The 17,763-nt window shown below is 43.8% G+C and overlaps 1 protein-coding gene across 2 annotated transcripts in view; it reads right to left on the bottom strand.

Annotated features, from left to right (window-relative positions):
* Positions 1 to 17,763, bottom strand: part of LOC142243671 (HEPACAM family member 2-like) — a 57,181-nt gene that overhangs the window by 34,721 nt on the left and 4,697 nt on the right. For both annotated transcript variants that reach the window (XM_075315808.1, XM_075315807.1), the window contains exons 2-3: positions 4,305 to 4,697; positions 1,896 to 2,032 (exon numbers count right to left, since the gene is read on the bottom strand). In XM_075315808.1, the coding sequence (XP_075171923.1) occupies positions 1,896 to 2,032; positions 4,305 to 4,697 (530 nt within the window). The remainder of the gene's footprint in view (positions 1 to 1,895; positions 2,033 to 4,304; positions 4,698 to 17,763) is intronic.

Below are 17,763 nucleotides of genomic sequence, written 5' to 3'. Positions count from 1 at the left end.
TCATGTGCCAGTCCTTTATATTGACCACACATGTATTTATACATATAAATGAGATCTCCTCTGAGACGTCTTTTTTCTAAGCTAAACATATCTAACTTTTTCAACCTGTCATCATACGGGCGGTCTCCATTCCTTGTAATAGTCTAGTTGCCCGCCTTTGAACTGACTCTAACTTCTGAATGTCCTTTTTAAAATGTGGAGCCCAAAACTGGATCCCGTATTCCAGATGTGGCCTTACAAGTGATTTATAGAGGGGTAACAATACGTTGGGATCACGGGATCTAATCTCTCTTTTTATACACCCTAAAATCTTGTTTGCTTTAGCAGCTGCTGCTTGACATTGAGTGCTGCTGCTCAGCTTATTTGTAATGAGAATACCCAAGTCCTTCTCCTGTTCTGTAGTCCCGAGTTTACTTCCATTTAATGTATACGCAGCTATAGGATTACTCCGTCCTAGGTGCATTACTTTACATTTATCAACATTAAATCTCATTTGCCAAGTATCTGCCCATTCTGACATCTTATCCAGATCTTTTTGTAATATTGTACTATCCAGGTCAGTTTTTAATATCCTACATAGTTTGGTGTCATCGGCAAAGACTGACACTGTACTATCAATCCCATCCACAAGGTCATTAATAAAGAGATTAAAAAGAATCGGTCCAAGCACAGATCCCTGCGGCACCCCACTGCTGACTATAGCCCATTTAGAGAATGTACCATTTATGACTACTCTTTGTTTCCTATCTTTTAGCCAATTCCTTACCCAGTTGCATATTGTGTCCCCTAGTCCTTGCTTCTGGAGCTTTAGTATAAGGCTATTATGTGGTACAGTATCAAATGCCTTTGCAAAGTCCAAATAAATCACATCAGCTGCATTACCAATATCCAGGTTTGAACTTACCCCCTCATAGAACCCCAACAGGTTGGTTAGACACGACTTATCTTTCATGAATCCATGCTGTTTGTCAGTTATCATATTATTTTCTGCAATATATTTTTGCATGTCATCCCTTAAAATGCCCTCAAAAACTTTGCATACTACTGATGTCAGGCTTACTGGACGGTAGTTGCCTGGATCTACCCTCTTACCTTTCTTAAATATCGGTACCACATCAGCAATCCTCCAATCCTGGAGCACCAACCCTGTTACAAGCGAGTCTAAAAAGATGAGATACAGTGGTCTGTCGATTACGGAGCTCAATTCCCTCAATATTCGTGGATGAATGCCATCTGGCCCTGGGGATTTGTCAATGTTTAATTTACTCAGACGTAGGCGTACTTCATCTTGTGTTAAATTAATTATATCGGGTGGTGGACTTTGATTTTTCACTTGTTGAATGATCCCTGGTACAGTCAGTTCCTTGGTGAATACAGATGAGAAATGCCTATTTAATATCTCAGTCTTTTGTTTGTCCTCTATAACTAACTTGTTATTATATTTTAAGGGGCCGATACTATCCTTTGTTTTCCTTTTGGCATTAATGTATTTATAAAAGATTTTGGGATTTATTTTAATGTCATTGGCGATTTTTGTTTCAGTAGCTAATTTTGCTTGTTTGATTTCTTTTTTACATTTCCTATTGATATCTTTATACTTCTGAAATGCTATTTCTGTATTCTCAGCCTTTAAGATTTTAAATGCCCTTTGTTTTTGTTTTATTATACTTTGTACAGTCTTATTTATCCATAGTGGTTTCTTTTTATTCCTGGACATTTTATTACCAGAGGGTATACGTTTTTTACAGGACTCTAGTAGTATATCCTTAAACTTACCCCATTTAAGTTCGGTATCCCCAGTTATTAAGACTTTGTCCCAATCTACACATTGAAGCTCTTCCCTTGAACACTTTCCATCCCTCACATTGAATACGTAATATATATAGGATACTAACCTGTCTCCACCATGTACAATGCAGACCTATTATAACCGAAAGGAATATGGCCACACACAATCCTCTAACAACCAGGGGGTGTATGAAATTCCGTCCTTTATCCCTTTCCTCCTCATTATGGGAATGTTGCGTGGAGTCTAAAGGCACAACATAAGGTAAACTTAATAGTTTCATAGACATACATATCTATTATATAAAGCTGAGTGTGTGTGTGTGTGTGTGTGTGTGTGTGTACAGTGGGGAAAAAAAATTATTTCGTCAGCCCCCAATTGTGCAAGTTCTCCCACTTAAAAAGATGAGATTTGCCTGTAATTGACATCATAGGTGACCACAACTATGAGAGACAAAATGAGAAAATAAATCCAGAAAATCACTTTCTCTGATTTGGCAAGATTTTATTTGCAAGTTATGGTGGAAAATAAGTATTTAGTCACCTAAAAACATGCAAGATTTCTGGCTCTCACAGACCTGTAACTTCTTCTGGCTCCTCTGTCCTCCACTCATTACCTGTAGTAATGGCTCCTGTTTGAACTTATCAGTATAAAAGACCCCTGTCCACAACCTCAAACAGTCACACTCCAAACTCCACTATGGTGAAGACCAGAGAGCTGTCGATGGACACCAGAAATAAAATTGTAGCCCTGAACCAGGCTGGGAAGACTGAATCTGCAATAGGCAAGCAGCTTGGTGTGATGAAATCAGCTGTGGGAGCAATAATAAAAAAATGGTAGACATACAAGACCACTGATAATCTCCCTCGATCTGAGGCTCCACGCAAGCTCTCACCCTGAGGGGTCAAAATTATCACAGGAACGGTGAGCAAAAATTCCAGAACCACAAGGGGGGACCTAGTAAATGACCTGCATAGAGCTGGGACCACCGTAACAGAGGCTACCATCAGTAACACACTATGCCGCAAGGGACTCAGATCCTGCAGTGCCAGGCTTGTTCCCCTGCTTAAGCCAGTACATGTCCGGGCCCGTCTGAAGTTTGCTAGAGGGCATTTGTATTATCCAGAAGAGTATTTGGAGAATGTCATATGGTCTCATGAAACCAAAGTAGAACTGTTTGGTATAAACACAACTCGTAGTGTTTGGAGGAGACAGAATGCTAAGTTGCATCTAAAGAAAACCATACCTACTGTGAAGCATGGGGGTGGCAACATCATGCTTTGGGGCTGTTTCTCTGCAAATTGGACCAGGACAACTGATCCGTGTACATGAAAGAATGAATGGGGCCATGTATTGTGAGATTTTGAGTTCAAACCTTCTTCTATCAGCAAAGGCATTGAAGATGAAACATGGCTGGGTCTTTCAGCATGATAATGATCCCAAGCACACCGTCAGGACAACGAAGCAGCGGTTTCGTAATATGAAGGTCCTAGAGTGGCCTAGCCAGTCTCAAGTTCTCAACCCCATAGAAAACCTTTGGAGGGAGTTGAAAGTCCATGTTGCCCATCAACAGCCAAAATCATCACTGCTCTAGAGGAGATCTGCATGGAGGAATGGGCCAGCATACCCCAACAGTGTGTGCCAACCTTGTGAAGACTTGCAGAAAACGTTTGACCTGTCTATGCCAACAAAGGAAATAAAACAAAATATTGAGATGAACTTTTGTTATTGACCAAATACTTATTTTCCACCATAATTTGCTAAATAAAATCTTGCCAAATCAGACGCGGTGATTTTCTGGATTTGCTTTCTCATTTTGTCTCTCATAGTTGTGGTCACCTATGATGTCAATTACAGGCAAATCTCATCTTTATTTTGTGATGGAAAAATTATGGTGGTAATTTTCATTTTTATATACTTTATTTTATTTTTCTTATATTTTAAAAACCTTTTTTATTTACTTTTGACTCTATTTTTTTGGTCCTGTTAGAGATCTTGAGGCTGCAATTGTTTGATCACTTGTGATGTGTGACATCACTTTTATAGAGGACCTGTCATCAGGTCAAAAGTTCCCAATTGTTACTCTTATTCCTCCCCTTAGTATTCCGGTTTTAATTTTTTCAAAATCTACCATACGGATCCAGAGATATGGGCCTTTTTTTTTCTTTATGGTCTTTACTTGGAGGTGTGGCTTACAGGGTAATAATTCAGAGCAGGTAAAAAGACACGCCCCCGAGGAGCCTGATCCAGACACTCACTAAGCAAAAATCTTCTGTTTGAAAGAGCACAATAGTCAATGAGGAGAAAAAAAACCCGCAGCATGCACTAGTGTGGTCAGATTTACAGGCTGGGCAATTTTTACAACGGCTTTCTAAACTTAACTGATAAATTGTGAAGAAGAAAAAACAAACACTGGGTGAGGATGACCAGGACAAGATGGGTTTTATGTCTCTGAAAGAAAATAAATTCCCCTCCTCAAAAAAAAGTGTGATCTCTGATACCAGTCCAAGTTTCTTACCTTGGTCACTGCACTCCGACTTAGGGTTGTCTATGTCAAGCACCATAGGTCTGCTTTGGTTCAGTTCCTGAAAGGTCACCGTGTATCGTCCTGAGTCATTCAACTGGACGTTCCTAAGCAGAATTGAGGCATTGTTTGGGTAGAAGACCACCCTATGCTGATACCGTCCCACTACAATATGATACTCATTCATAATTTTGAGGGCTGGAGGCTCCCCAGAGCCGGACAGGGTCATCTCCGAAAACAGGACAATAGAGTTTTCATGGTTCCAAATGATCTGCAGCATGGCCGGAGGCTGAGGAACACTATAGATGACCGGCAGAAGAACAGAGTCACCAACGTTCCCTTGTACAGGCTCCGAAGGGACCGTAATATTTAGTGCTCTCGAAAAACCTGAAATAATAAAAATCATTAATAATAAAACAAAACAAGTCTTTTAAGGAGTCATTGATTTGGAAAACCCATTATCAGATGATTTATAAAGAAATTCTGAGGGTCACTTAAATGAGGGTCTCATTAAGGGCACAGTCGCTGGAGGATCCATCAAGTACATTCACATTATTATCAATGTGCACTGTGTAGTACTTCACTTCACCTGTAGGAGTGCTATAGGTAAATTGAACACTTGCTGCCAGATTTCCAAACACTTTAAAGGTGTTGTCCACTACTCGGACAGACAACCCCATGTTAAAATAAAAACAGACTGTACTTGCCCCCGGGGTGCGTGTGATGTGATAACTTGTGAGCTCTGTGGCCAATCAGCAGCCGGTAATAAGTTGCTTCACTATCACTTCCTCCAGAAGAAGCTGACATCCAGAGGAACTGAGCGCAGCAGCTCTGACTTCTGGACGTCAGTTTCATCTGAAGGAAGTGAGAGTGACATGAGCAGATAACGTTTTCATAATTATTTATAGAACAGAGAAACAGTTTTTTGGCATAAAAAAATATTGCAAACTTTGTTTTGCGTGAATTTTTTTTGAGCAAGTGGGTGTAATCTTCCTGAATGCTGGACTGGGTTGCACTGGGACTCATTGGCCTAGTTAGATCGGACACAACCCATAGGGAAGGGGAACTGTCTGTTAATGCAACGTGAAAATGTAACGTTTTGGAAAATATGTGTCAGTCATCTGGAGTGTAAAGTTGTGAACGACAGTGAACCGTCCAGTAAAGAGTACACAATTGGCCTCCTTGAGTCGTTATCCAGTCCTGGCCATCTGACACTAGTGGCAGTATGTGGCCTTCGTGGGTTCCCAGCCAACACGGACAAAGTCCACAAACCCAGCCAGTACCAGGTATTTCAGGGTAGCTTGTCAGGGTATCTGGAGTCAATTCTTTGCCCAAGACTACTGCTCTGCGCCATTCTACATATGTACTATGCCATGATCCGTCCTAGGCACCACACTTTACAGATATGCCTTACTGCAGGTTCTCATCGCTGTACAATGCAGTGAGTGCTCATCAGTGTATGTGTGGTGGATGAGCATGAACAGTAGTGGTAACAAAAGCTTTCAGTGAAACAGGTCTTTAAGGTGTCCAGGCTCAGAGCCATCACATTTCATTATGGAAATGGCAGTTGAAGAAATTTGCACCTTATATAGATGAAGGGGATGGCTGGCACACCAGTGGCCCATGAACAGCGGCCCATCTTTATTATGTTTACAGTATGAAATTCACCATTGAGGTGCAATCACACGGTGTTTGACTCTAAACTCACTGAGTGTCATGGCAGTATCTGACGTTGTTCACACTGCAGAGTCTGACACTCCACACTATGCCTCCTTTTGTGCTTCTGAGTTACACAGACAGACCAGCTGTGTTCTCATTGCTTACCGAGCTTGCAGGAGTTAATTTTCTGTTAGTCTGCTGGTTACCTCTTGGATCACATGTGTGCTATGCCAAGCACAGTTACTCCTCACCTTTTTAAGATGGAGGAGCCTGTCTTCCCTTGCCAACTATAGATGTAGCTATAATGTTCCGTGTGCTGTTGTATCCCAGTCCAGCTGGTGATTGTCTAGTTTTGTGCGTGGAGTTGATATGGAGTTCTCTCGTTGTCTCGTTGATTCCTCCCTGCTCTTATTTTCCTCCTTATCACTTGTTGTCTAATACCTCTGTGTGAGCATGCTGAGTGATTGTGTTTTGGTTTCCCCTGTTTGTCCTTAACTGTGGATTCTACCACTAATGTCCTGATCATCCCCTGGAGTGAGGGATTAAGGCAGTTCAGTAGCAAGGCAAGGAAGGCGGCCCAGACAATGTCACGTATCTCTGGTATCAGGGACAGGTAGGGCCCCCTAGTCTGAGGGCCAGTTAGGAGCCCTGGTCCCTGGTTATCCCATCAGAAACCAGGATAGGTGGACTCAATATATCAGACTCTATACATAAACTTCCTCACCAAAGATCTTACACAGAAATTGTACAATAACCAAGCAAACTACACAGGCCACATGCACATTATGAGTATTTGGTGTTATTTTACGTCAGTATTTATAGCCAAAACCAGAAGTGGAATAATTAGAGGAAAAGTATAATAGAAACACAGGCACCTGGTTTTGGCACACAAATACTGAGGTAAAAACTCCCCAAATACTCAGTGTGTAAATGTGGCAAAAGAAACAGTAAAATAACCAAGTCTACTACTACACAGATATGGCACCAAAACCATGCTTAGGCTATATGCACATACAGCATTTTTGGTGTTTTTTTTAAATGTCTCTGCAGCCAAAAACTGCCATCTTGGCAGTAAAAATGCCAAATTTTTTAGTTTTTTTTTGTGTTTTTGGGTGCAGATTATGTGTGCTTTGTTTACAGTACAGTATATGTTTAATAAAGTTAGTTTCATTCATCAAAGCACTTGAAAAACACTGTGGAAAATGTTATTGCGTTTTTTACTTTCTTGTTGCTTTCTGGGGTGAAAAAATGCTGCAAAATTACTGCCGGAATTGATGTGCTGCAAATTTTAAAGAACGCTGCAATTCTCAAATTTAGTCAGGGAATTAAAAAAACAAGCGTGTGCATGAGTTTCTGAAATTGCATAGCTTTTGCTTGTACAGTAAAAAGCAGCATTTGAGACTCTAATTGGCACGTGATCACAACTATTTAAAATGCACACGTGGGTTCCCCGCACTGGAAATACAGAGGAATTGTAACAGTATGTCCATAGCACAGGATCACATTTATTTATAAGTTTAATTTTTTCCAGTTTCTAGAGACAGTAACAGATCCAAGCTCACTACAGTACAAGGATACAATAACAGAACCAAGTGTCCGACTGCTACGGTATTTTCTCTACTACTTATAGATTCTGGAACTGAATGTGTTGGATGAAAAAAGTTTATAGCGTGGGGATTGCATGCTATCCTCATAGCATCCATCATATATAACATTCCATTATCCATTCTAATATAGACAAAACAGTTTACCTGAGGAAGTGTCCCATTAAAGGGAACCTGTCACCTACTTACCTATGAGGCGATCCGGTCCGGTCTGATGGGCATCGCTGGTCTTGACCCAGGGCCTAATCTATCTTTGCGATCGCTGTCCTCCTTCTTGCTTTGGGCGGATGACGCATCCTACGTCATACACACAACATCTTCCATTGTGCTCCCGAGCATGCGCAATTTTCTCTGCCCTGTTGAGGGCAAAGCAAAGTATTGTAATGCGCAAGCGCAGGGGGAACGGTCAATGAACGTCCGCGCTTGTGCACTTCAATATTTTGCTCTGCCCTCTGCAGGGCAAAAAGACATGCGCTTGTCCAGAAGCGCAATGGAGGCCTCTGTGAGGATGATATAGGAAGTGTCATCCACACAAAGCAGGGAAAGAGGATGGTGATTACGAGGATACTGGAGGCGCTAGGTCAACACAAGCGACACCCATTGGACTGGACTGTAAGTGATAGGTTCCCTCTCACTTCCCCCCACCCTAAACCTGTGTGTATGTGTATGTAGTGTAGTGTCAGTGTGTTACTATACTCAGCTTTTGCGATTTTCTCCGGGATCCAGTGCTGTTCTCCTCTATTCAGCGACATCATTATTCTGCAGACTCTCGGGATCACAATGAGCTCTGCGTGACCTGTAAGTAACTTTCACAATGTAAGTCTATGAAGGCTCAGAACGAGGCTCCATAGACTCTCATTGTAAAACTTACTGGCTCAAGCATAGAGTGATCCGGAGAGTCTGAATCGCTGTCATGTGACTCAGAAGAGGTTTAGGAGGGGGAATTCTGCTTCTTTAAAGTATAAAAATTGTTTAAAATTTTATTTCTTAAATTAATAGTGCACATGAAAATAAGCGACTTTTTAATGAATCTTATCAGACAAATCTGCTTCTTTCTCTCCCAGAATTGATCGGCCATTATCAAAATTCTGAAGTAAAATCTGTATTCAGTGAAGACTTTCCCATTACTGGGAGGAGATGAGAGCGGCTGCTGAGGAGATTCTATCTAGATACAAGATGGAGGAGGGAGAAGCTCGGCCTATAGCTCCTACCTCCTCCGGTATACACAGAATTGTTTCCATAGCAACCGCCATCTCCTCTCAGTAATGGAAAGTCTTCACTGAATACAGATTTTACCTCAGAATTCAAACTTTTGATAATGGCCGATCAATTCTGGAGGAGAAAATAGCAGATTTCTCTGATAAGATAAATTACAAACTTGCTTATTTCCATGTGAACTATTGATTTATGAAATAAAAATGAAAACAAAGGTTATGCTTTAAAGCACATATTTCTTTGTAGTGGACCTGGTTACATTTGGAAATATACCTGGAGTAATGGTGTCACACAAGTACTGCTTAGTTACTGGATGTCTGAATGCCTTTTTGTGTTTTGTTTTTGCCAAACATACACAACTAAGGGGGGCTTTACACGTTGCGACATTGCTACCGATATATCGTCGGGGTCACGTTGTTGTGACGCACATCTGGCGCCAGTAGCCAGTAGGAGTGCCGATGAACGAGCGCAAAACAGTCAAAAATCACTGATCTGTGTCACGTCGTTCATTTCCATAATGTCGCTCCTGCTGCTGATACGATGTTGTTTGTCGTTCCTGCAGCACCACACATCGCTGTGTGTGAAGCCGCAGGAACGACGAACATCTCCTGATGCCGAACGCACATCCCCCTTGAAAAGGGATTGTTCGGTGGTCACCGCAACGTCACCGACCAGGTATGTGCGTGTGAAGCTGCCATAGCGAAAATGTTCGCTACAGCAGCGATCACCAGATATCGCATGTGCGAGGGGGCGGGTACTATCGCGCTCGACATCGCTAGCCGATGCGAGCGATGTCGAAACGTGTAAAGTACCCTAAGTTACCAATGGAATCAGGTCATAGTATAGGATACATCAGTCACATATCATCCTGTATATGACATCCAATGTCTGTGCACATAGTATATTACATCCATTATACAGGAGAATATGTGATGATGTATGATATACTGACGACAGACATCAGAAGTCATACAGTATATAGGATAATATATGATGGTATATGATTACAGACATCAGATATTCATCAGATGTCTGTGCACACAGTATATCAGTATACTGTGGTCACAGGTGGGGTACTATGGGAACCTCCAGCTGTGACCACAGATAACCTGAGTAACATCACCGCTCATAGCTGTGGCTCAGTCAGTCTCTGCCTGAAACCACAGCATACAGACATGTTCTGTGCCTGCTCGCTGTGACTTCAGTATGCGGCAGATTCGGAATTGTTGTGGGACCTTTTGTGAATTATATCATAACTGGGTGTTTGTGGTTAATAAATTGGAGAAAGAGGGAGGATTTTTTAAGTGTTTGTGTTTATTTCTTTTAACTTACAGTTTAATAATAGCAGGTCTCATATATGCCTCCCATATGCTCTTTGTAGGCTGGGGAGGACAAATAACTATGTGTCTCCCCAGCCTGACAATACCAGCCCCCGGCTGTCGGCTTTATCATGGCTGGGCATCAAAATTGAGGGGACCGCACGCTGTTTTTAAAAAATTATTTATTTAAATAATTTTAAAAAGCCGTATAGGGTCCCTCTTATTTTGATACACAGCCAAGATAAGCACACGTCTGGGGGCTGCAGCCTGTAGCCGTATGCTTTATCTGTTTTGGTATCATAAAATGGGGGGACCCTATGCCAATTTATTTATTTTTACACCACTAAAGAGACGCACACAGCGTGTATGATTTCAAGCAATCAGACACGCTGTTACACAGGACTGTCGGTGGGCAGGCAAGGCAGTGAATATGTATGAGGGTTAATGAGTGGCACTGGAAGTAGTATTCCAGCCTTCCGGGAGACTCAGCAAGTATAACGCTCCTGCTTTACTGTGTATATTCTTTCTTCTTCCTTTATTTTTTTTTTTAATTATCTGGGTTGCCGAATCCAAATAGTTACATGGAGTTCCCTGAGAACTCTGTATCCGAGGTTGGTGCACGGATACTGGGTATCTGGAACCTAGTATCTGTGCACCGTTCCCAAATTTTATAGTCTGGGTTCACCCATTGTTACTTAAAGACAAATGTTGTGATATTGCGCTATGGACACACTGTAACAATTCCCCTCTATTCCCAGTTTAGGAAATGCACATGTGCAATTTGCATAGTTGCAACCACGTGTGTCCAATGCTCCTTTTTACAGTACAAGCAAAAGCTATGAAATTTCAGCAATCTCATGCACACGCTTGTGTGTTTTGTTTTTTTGACTGAGTTTGAGAATTGCAGCATTTTTTCAAACCTGCAGCACATCAATTCCAGCACTATTTTTGCAGCATTTTTTCACCCATAGAAAGCAATGAGAAAGTAAAAAACACAATTACGTTTTTTCTTCAGCAGTTTTTAAGCTTTATGGTGAATAAAACTACCTTTTTAAGCATGTACTGTAGACAAACCACACATGTAATCCGCACCGAAAACTGACATGAAAATACTGAAAAATGTGCATTTCTACTGCCAAGAAAGTGGGTTTTGGCTGCAGAGAAAAAAAAACACAGCAAAAACTCTGTGTGTGTGAATATAGCCTAAGCTTAATTTTGGTGCCATATCTGTGTAATAGTAGATTTGGTTATTTTTACTGCTTCTTTAGCCACGTTCACACGCTGAGTATTTGGTGAGTTTTTAACAGAGATGGGCGAACCCGCAGATCTTTGGCGGGTCTGGCTGGACCTAAAAAAAAATGTCCAGTTCAGAACCGGGCTTGAAGCGAGCTATACCTCAGATGCCAAGCCCCATATAAATCTAACGGACCCAAACTTAAGTGTTATAAAATGGTGTTTGTAAGGGCTAGGGGTCTGCAAAAGAAAGCAAAATGGGGTTTAAAGAGGGACAATTATATTTACAGAGTCACTGCTTCTGGATCTGCTCATTAAATCTTATGAATATTCACTGCTTCCTCAGCCCACCCTTGTGACAGGGTCTTTGATTGGTTGCAGTCAAACTGCCGGTGTGGCGGCATCTGTGATTGGTGGCCCTCACACTAGTTGTCTGGGTCCTCGAAGTGAAGTGTAAAAATAGATAACTGAAAAAATGGCATAGCGTCCCCCGTATTTTGATACTCAGCACAGATAAAGGAGACAGCTGGAGGCTGCAACATCCAGCGGTGTGCGTTATATTAGATATGTATCAAAATACTAGAGACCCAATCCATTTTTTTAACTATTTAAATAATTTAAAAAAATGGTGTGCAGTCCCCCCAATTTTGATACCCAGCCAAGATTCAACAGACAGCTGGGGGCTGGTATTCTCAGGTTAGGGAGGCCCATGGTTATTAAGCTCCAACACAAGGTAAGTTCCCAGGTCAAAAGTTAGGTGTTCCCCAGACTAGCACTTTTTTTAAAGAGAGTGCAGAGGATAAAAAAAAAGTAATTTGCAACCTGTGCGATACCAAGATCAGCAGGAGTCTGACCACTAGCAGCCTGACCACCACCCCACCAGCATGCTGAGACATGTCATCAAAGTACCCAACTAGTTGGGCAAACGCCTGGGTCCATAGTAAATGTCTGCGGCTGACACCACTGCCTCTTCCCATATGCTACATCCTTGCCAATCCCCTGTCCAGGATGCAGGCGCGGATGCCTCACATCCTACACCAGTCGTTGCACATTCGCAACCAACATCAGCAACCACCTTGACTTCCTTGTCCCAGACTACTTTCTCTGGAAATGTTGCTTTTTAGGTTTGTGTACACTGAGGTTCTCCACAACCTCATGGCAGTGGCCGTCCCTTGGTACTTGGTCCCCAGCCATTACTATTTCTCCCGGTGTGCCGTTCCCGCACAAGTGCTTTTGGCCAGGGACTCTACATTTCCCTGATTGCACACTGGGTAAACTTAGTTGATGCTGGGACCAAGTCGGAACTAGGAACGGCTTATGTGCTTCCGACGCCTAGGGTTGCGGATCCTAGTTACATCAGAGTTTTCTTACCTCCTACACTAGCTCCAGCACCCCCTCCTCGATCTCCAAATTGTCACCCATTTCAGTGGCAAGCTGGAAGGACTACAGCACTGCCTCAGTGAAGTGGGAGCAGGCTTTGCTGAAACTAACTTCTTTAGGTGACAAAAAGCACACCACCGAGTTGTTGAAAGGTCTAGCAGACCAGACAGATCTGTGGCTCTCCCCGGTGAACCCACAACCAGGCATGGTTGTGTGTGATAATGGCCAGTGTCGAACTGGCCCACCGGGGAACAGGAGGATCCACCGCTGGGCCCAGGCACTAGCACCTGCTGGCACGGCCGCCATCAGGGAATTAGTGCCCTTACTGATGTTGCCTGGTGAAGAGGGTGGCTCGGCCGTGGTACTTATGTCACTTTATTAAGCCCGGGGCTGGGCCCTCCTCTTCACCGGACCCCAGTCATAGCCGCAATCCTGATGGCTAATTTACATGCGATGTGCTTCAGGGGACTCATATGCAAATTAGCCATGTGTATGGTGGCACCAGGGTTAGTGGGGTAGAGCAGGGTGCGGCACGTCATCCCGCAGTCCAGTGTGCAGCAGCATGAAGAGTTCATCAAGCTGCAACCTCATCACATTACTGCAGGCAATGCAAAGCCGCAGATGTGGTGAAGTTGAGGAAGCTGGCGGGGAAAGGTAAGGTGTTCCATGAGCTGAAGACAGGAGCGGTAGATTGCCGGGGGTGGTGGAGGGGCCCGCTGACCCCACTCCCTGTTTTGCTTCAGCTGGATGTGCATCCAAGGGCATCCAACTGAATTGACATCTCTACCAGGAGGGGCACATATATACCAGGAAGAGCCCAGGAGGGGACTTATATACCAGAAGCAGGGACATATATATATATATATATATATATATATATACACACACACCAGGAAGAGCCTAGGTGGGTGACATATATACTAGGAGTAGCACAAGAGATGACATATATATCTGGAGCGGGGAGACATGTACTAGGAGGGGCCCGAAAGGAGGACATATATACCAGGAAAAGCCAATGAGGGGACATATATACCAGGAAGAGCCCAGCAGGGGATCTATATACCACGAGTGAGACATATCTATCAATAAGGGGACATATATACCAGGAGGGGGACATCTATACCGGGAGGGGGACATATATACCAGGATGGGAAACAAATAAACCAGAATGGGGACAAATTAACTAGTATGGGGGCATATATACCAGGAGGGGGATATATATACCAGGAGAGGCGCAGGATGACTGACTGAGCTCCTCCCCTGTATCACCCCCTGCCTGACTGAGCCAGTCTTTCTGAATTACCCCTGACTAGTGACTATCCCCTCCCTCTGTATCACCCCTGACTGACTGCGTCCCCCCACTGTATCACCCCTGACTGATTTTGGTTTTCTTCCCCCACCACTAACAAAATAAGGCTTTTTATAAAACGTTATGGCCTTATAGGTGACAGAAAGATTTCCATAAAGTATATGGGGGATGAGGGAAAGCTCTTTTGATGGCACTCCAATGTCACACATAACTGATTTCGGGACCCCCCCCCCCCCTTTTAGTACATACAGTCTGCACAGTCATAATGTATTTGCTGCAGAATTTCTACAATGGAAATCTCACAGTACATTAACAGTGGTAATATCCACTCGCAGATACTGCTGTGTTTACTAGTGTGCAAATGGTTCGTTCACCTTTACCACTGACCTCTTCCTTTGTGGTGGTGAATATCCGAAACGTAAAGTCACACATTGTTCATGTTAAATCTGCAGTGCCGGGCAATTGGTCAAGTAGTTAATACACATCAGGGGACATTTATCATTGAATTTCCACCAAAACGTGGGCGCCAGCTCTTTCTATATCATTAATGCGCCTCTCCAGCATATTTATTTTCACCTCTGCATTGATGCTTTTAACACAAGGTCTTTGCCACTGTCTTATACTCACCCTTTGGCATTTTCACCTTTTCCCTTTTTTTTTTTACTGTGGTGCAATCTTGTGAGCACAACTTCTGTAAATCTTAAGTTACTTCATAATTGCCCAATACAAATCTATGAGAGCCATAACAAGGCTCTCATAGACTTGAATGGAGGTGTGACCCCTGGCTCCATGAAACACTGGAGCAGCAGACAAGCTCGTCGGCACTAGAGAGTGATGATGCCTCACAATTAATGGGGAAGATTTACACGCGCACTAAGTGGTGATGGCGGAAGAAAATACACAGGGTGATACTACCCAGCCCAGCCTCATTTCATCTTCTCAGTGCGGATTGGATGATAATAAGGAGGAGGCTGAGAAAGAGGAGGAGGAGGAACAGGAGATGGTTGCCTGAGGTACAGAGGGTACTACCCACACCAGCTTCATCCCGCCTGTTCAGTGTGGATGGCCTGAAAAAGAGGAGGAGATGGAGAGTCATTCTCCTAGTGGGGACAGGGAAGTCTTGCCTATTAAGAGTCTGGTGTACATAGCAGTCTTTGTCCGTCAGCCATTCCCATGACCTTAGTGTTACACGCATTTTTGCCAACGCTGATTACTGTTTGTACACCTTTCTTGACCCACGCTACAAATAGAAATTTCCATCTCTCCTTCCTGCACTTAGGTTAACTAAGAGGTTTCAGGTATTTAAGGCACCTTCCCATTTAGGGAGGTGCCTGGGCAACTACTTCCTAATGTTGCTAGCTTTCAGGTCCCATTGTGCTGCTGCTGTATTTGGCCCATCTTCTGCTGCTGATTTGTATCTGTCTTTCAGTGCATTACCAGTCCGATGCTGCAACATCCACGTCGGCTACCTACCACAATATCCACTGCTGGATGTTTCCTTGCCGGCGGCCTACCATGACAGCCGCTGCCGCAAGTATCTACATCGGCCGCTGTTGCTGCCTCCATCTATTCATCCCGGCTGAATCCAGAACTCTGGCTGCTGCTGCTGTTCCTATCATCAGAGAGTCTATTGTGTTTGTGGCGCCAGCTGCCAAAGTACCGCAAATCCCCTGGGGCTGCCCTCTGCCTGCCGCTTACCAGCGGGTGTATCTGCTGCCTCCTCCTTTGAGAAGAGTCAGCAGCTGGTGCAGTTCGCTCCTCCACCAAGTGAACGGTACTTTTGGTCCAGTGGACCCACTAATACTGTACTCGCCCAGCAAGCATAACAACAGGGTGATCATGCGACCCTCACTCTTAATTTTTCAAGGATGTGTATGATGCCCTCCTTCATCATTTTTAGAGGCCTACCTTGAAAATTCTCGTACATATAGAAGGTTGCAACCAGAAGTTTCCATCCACACTCTATAAGGACACATTTGCAGGTTTTTCCCACAGCTCTCTATACAGACACATCTGCAGGTTTTTCCCACAGCTCTCTATACAGACACATCTACAGGTATTTCTCACTATCTGACATGAAATCAGAATAAACCTTACCCATTTTCTGTCAAGTAGGAACCAAAATGATTTCTATTTGCCAAATGCCAGAAAAATGAGAAAGAGAAAAGAGAGAAAGAAAAGAGAGAGGAGAGACAGAGAGAGAATGTTTTCAGGCATTTTCATTCCTTTCTGCGCAGTGAAGTTTCCTCCATGTCATTAGTATTTGGTGGTATTGCCCTTACACTGTGTGACTTGGGGAAAACGTTTTGGATCTCCTTCCATAAGCTTCTCACAATAGATGGTGGAATTTGGGCCCAAAATAAATACAGACTGCATAAACTAACAGACTGCGTGAGAGATTCCCTAAACTAATAGACCCCAGACCAGATACACTCAATATGGATTCCAGAAGTGACCCTTTTTATACAGACCCCAGACCATACAACCTAAGGGCTCCGCCACACATCCGTGAAAACCACGTCCGTGTAAAACGGGCCGTTTTTCGGGTCCGTTTTCCGTTTTTTATGTCCGTTTTTATGGTATGTGTGGCCTGCGTGTGTATCCCGTATGCTAGCCGTATGTGCGTGTGGAATGTCCGTGTGTGCGTGAGTGAAATAACTGACATGTGTATGTGTTGTCCGTGTGAAATGTACGTGTGTGATGCAAAATGTCGTTACTACATGTCGGAAGACAGAGTAGCGGGATGAGAATGAACTCGGGTGAACTTCACCCGACTTCATTGTCATGCCGCGGCTCTGTCTTTGTGCCGTGTACTGATTAGCGGTCACCTGTGAAGGATTCACCGGTGACCGGTAATCCCCCGAGTGACTGAAGTGTCCCCCCCTCTCTCATACTCACCGATCCCCGATCACCGGCGCTGCACGGCGTTCACACTGCTCCGGCGGCTTTTTCTAATTTGAAAAAGCCGGCCGCCCATTAATCAATCTCGTATTCCCTGCTTTACCCGCCCACCGGCGGCTGTGATTGGTTGCAGTGAGACACGCCCACCATGCTGAGTGACAGGTGTCACACTGCACCCAATCACAGCAGCCGGTGGGCGTGTCTATACTGTGCAGTAAAATAAATAAATAAATAATTAAAAAAAACGGCGTGCGGTCCCCCCCCATTTTAATACCAGCCAGATAAAGCCATACGGCTGAAGGCTGGTATTCTCAGGATGGGGAGCTCCACGTTATGGGGGGCCCCCCACCCTAACAATATCAGTCAGCAGCCGCCCAGAATTGCCGCATACATTATATGCGACAGTTCTGAGGCTGTACCCGGCTCTTCCCGATTTACCCTGGTGCGTTGGCAAATCGGGGTAATAAGGAGTTATTGGCAGCCCATAGCTGCCAATAAGTCCTAGATTAATCATGTCAGGCGTCTATGAGACACCTTCCATGATTAATCTGTAAGTTACAGTAAAAAAACACACACCTGAAAAATCCTTTATTAGAAATAAAAAACACAAACACATTCCCTCATTACCAATTTATTAACCCCGACAAACCCTCCATGTCCGGCGTACTCCACGGTCCTCCAGTGTCGCGTCCAGCTCTGCTGCATGGAGGTGACAGGAGCTGCAGAATACACCGCCGCTCCGGTCACCTCCACGCAGCTAATGAGATGAGTAGCGCGATCAGCAGCTGTCAGTCTGGTAACTCGCGGTCACCGCTGGATGCAGCGGTGGCCGA

The sequence above is a fragment of the Anomaloglossus baeobatrachus genome, chromosome 6 (genome assembly GCF_048569485.1).
Source record: "Anomaloglossus baeobatrachus isolate aAnoBae1 chromosome 6, aAnoBae1.hap1, whole genome shotgun sequence".
Taxonomy (NCBI): domain Eukaryota; kingdom Metazoa; phylum Chordata; class Amphibia; order Anura; family Aromobatidae; genus Anomaloglossus; species Anomaloglossus baeobatrachus.
Note: the sequence above shows the minus strand (reverse complement) of the source record. Positions and strands in the feature narration are given on the sequence as shown.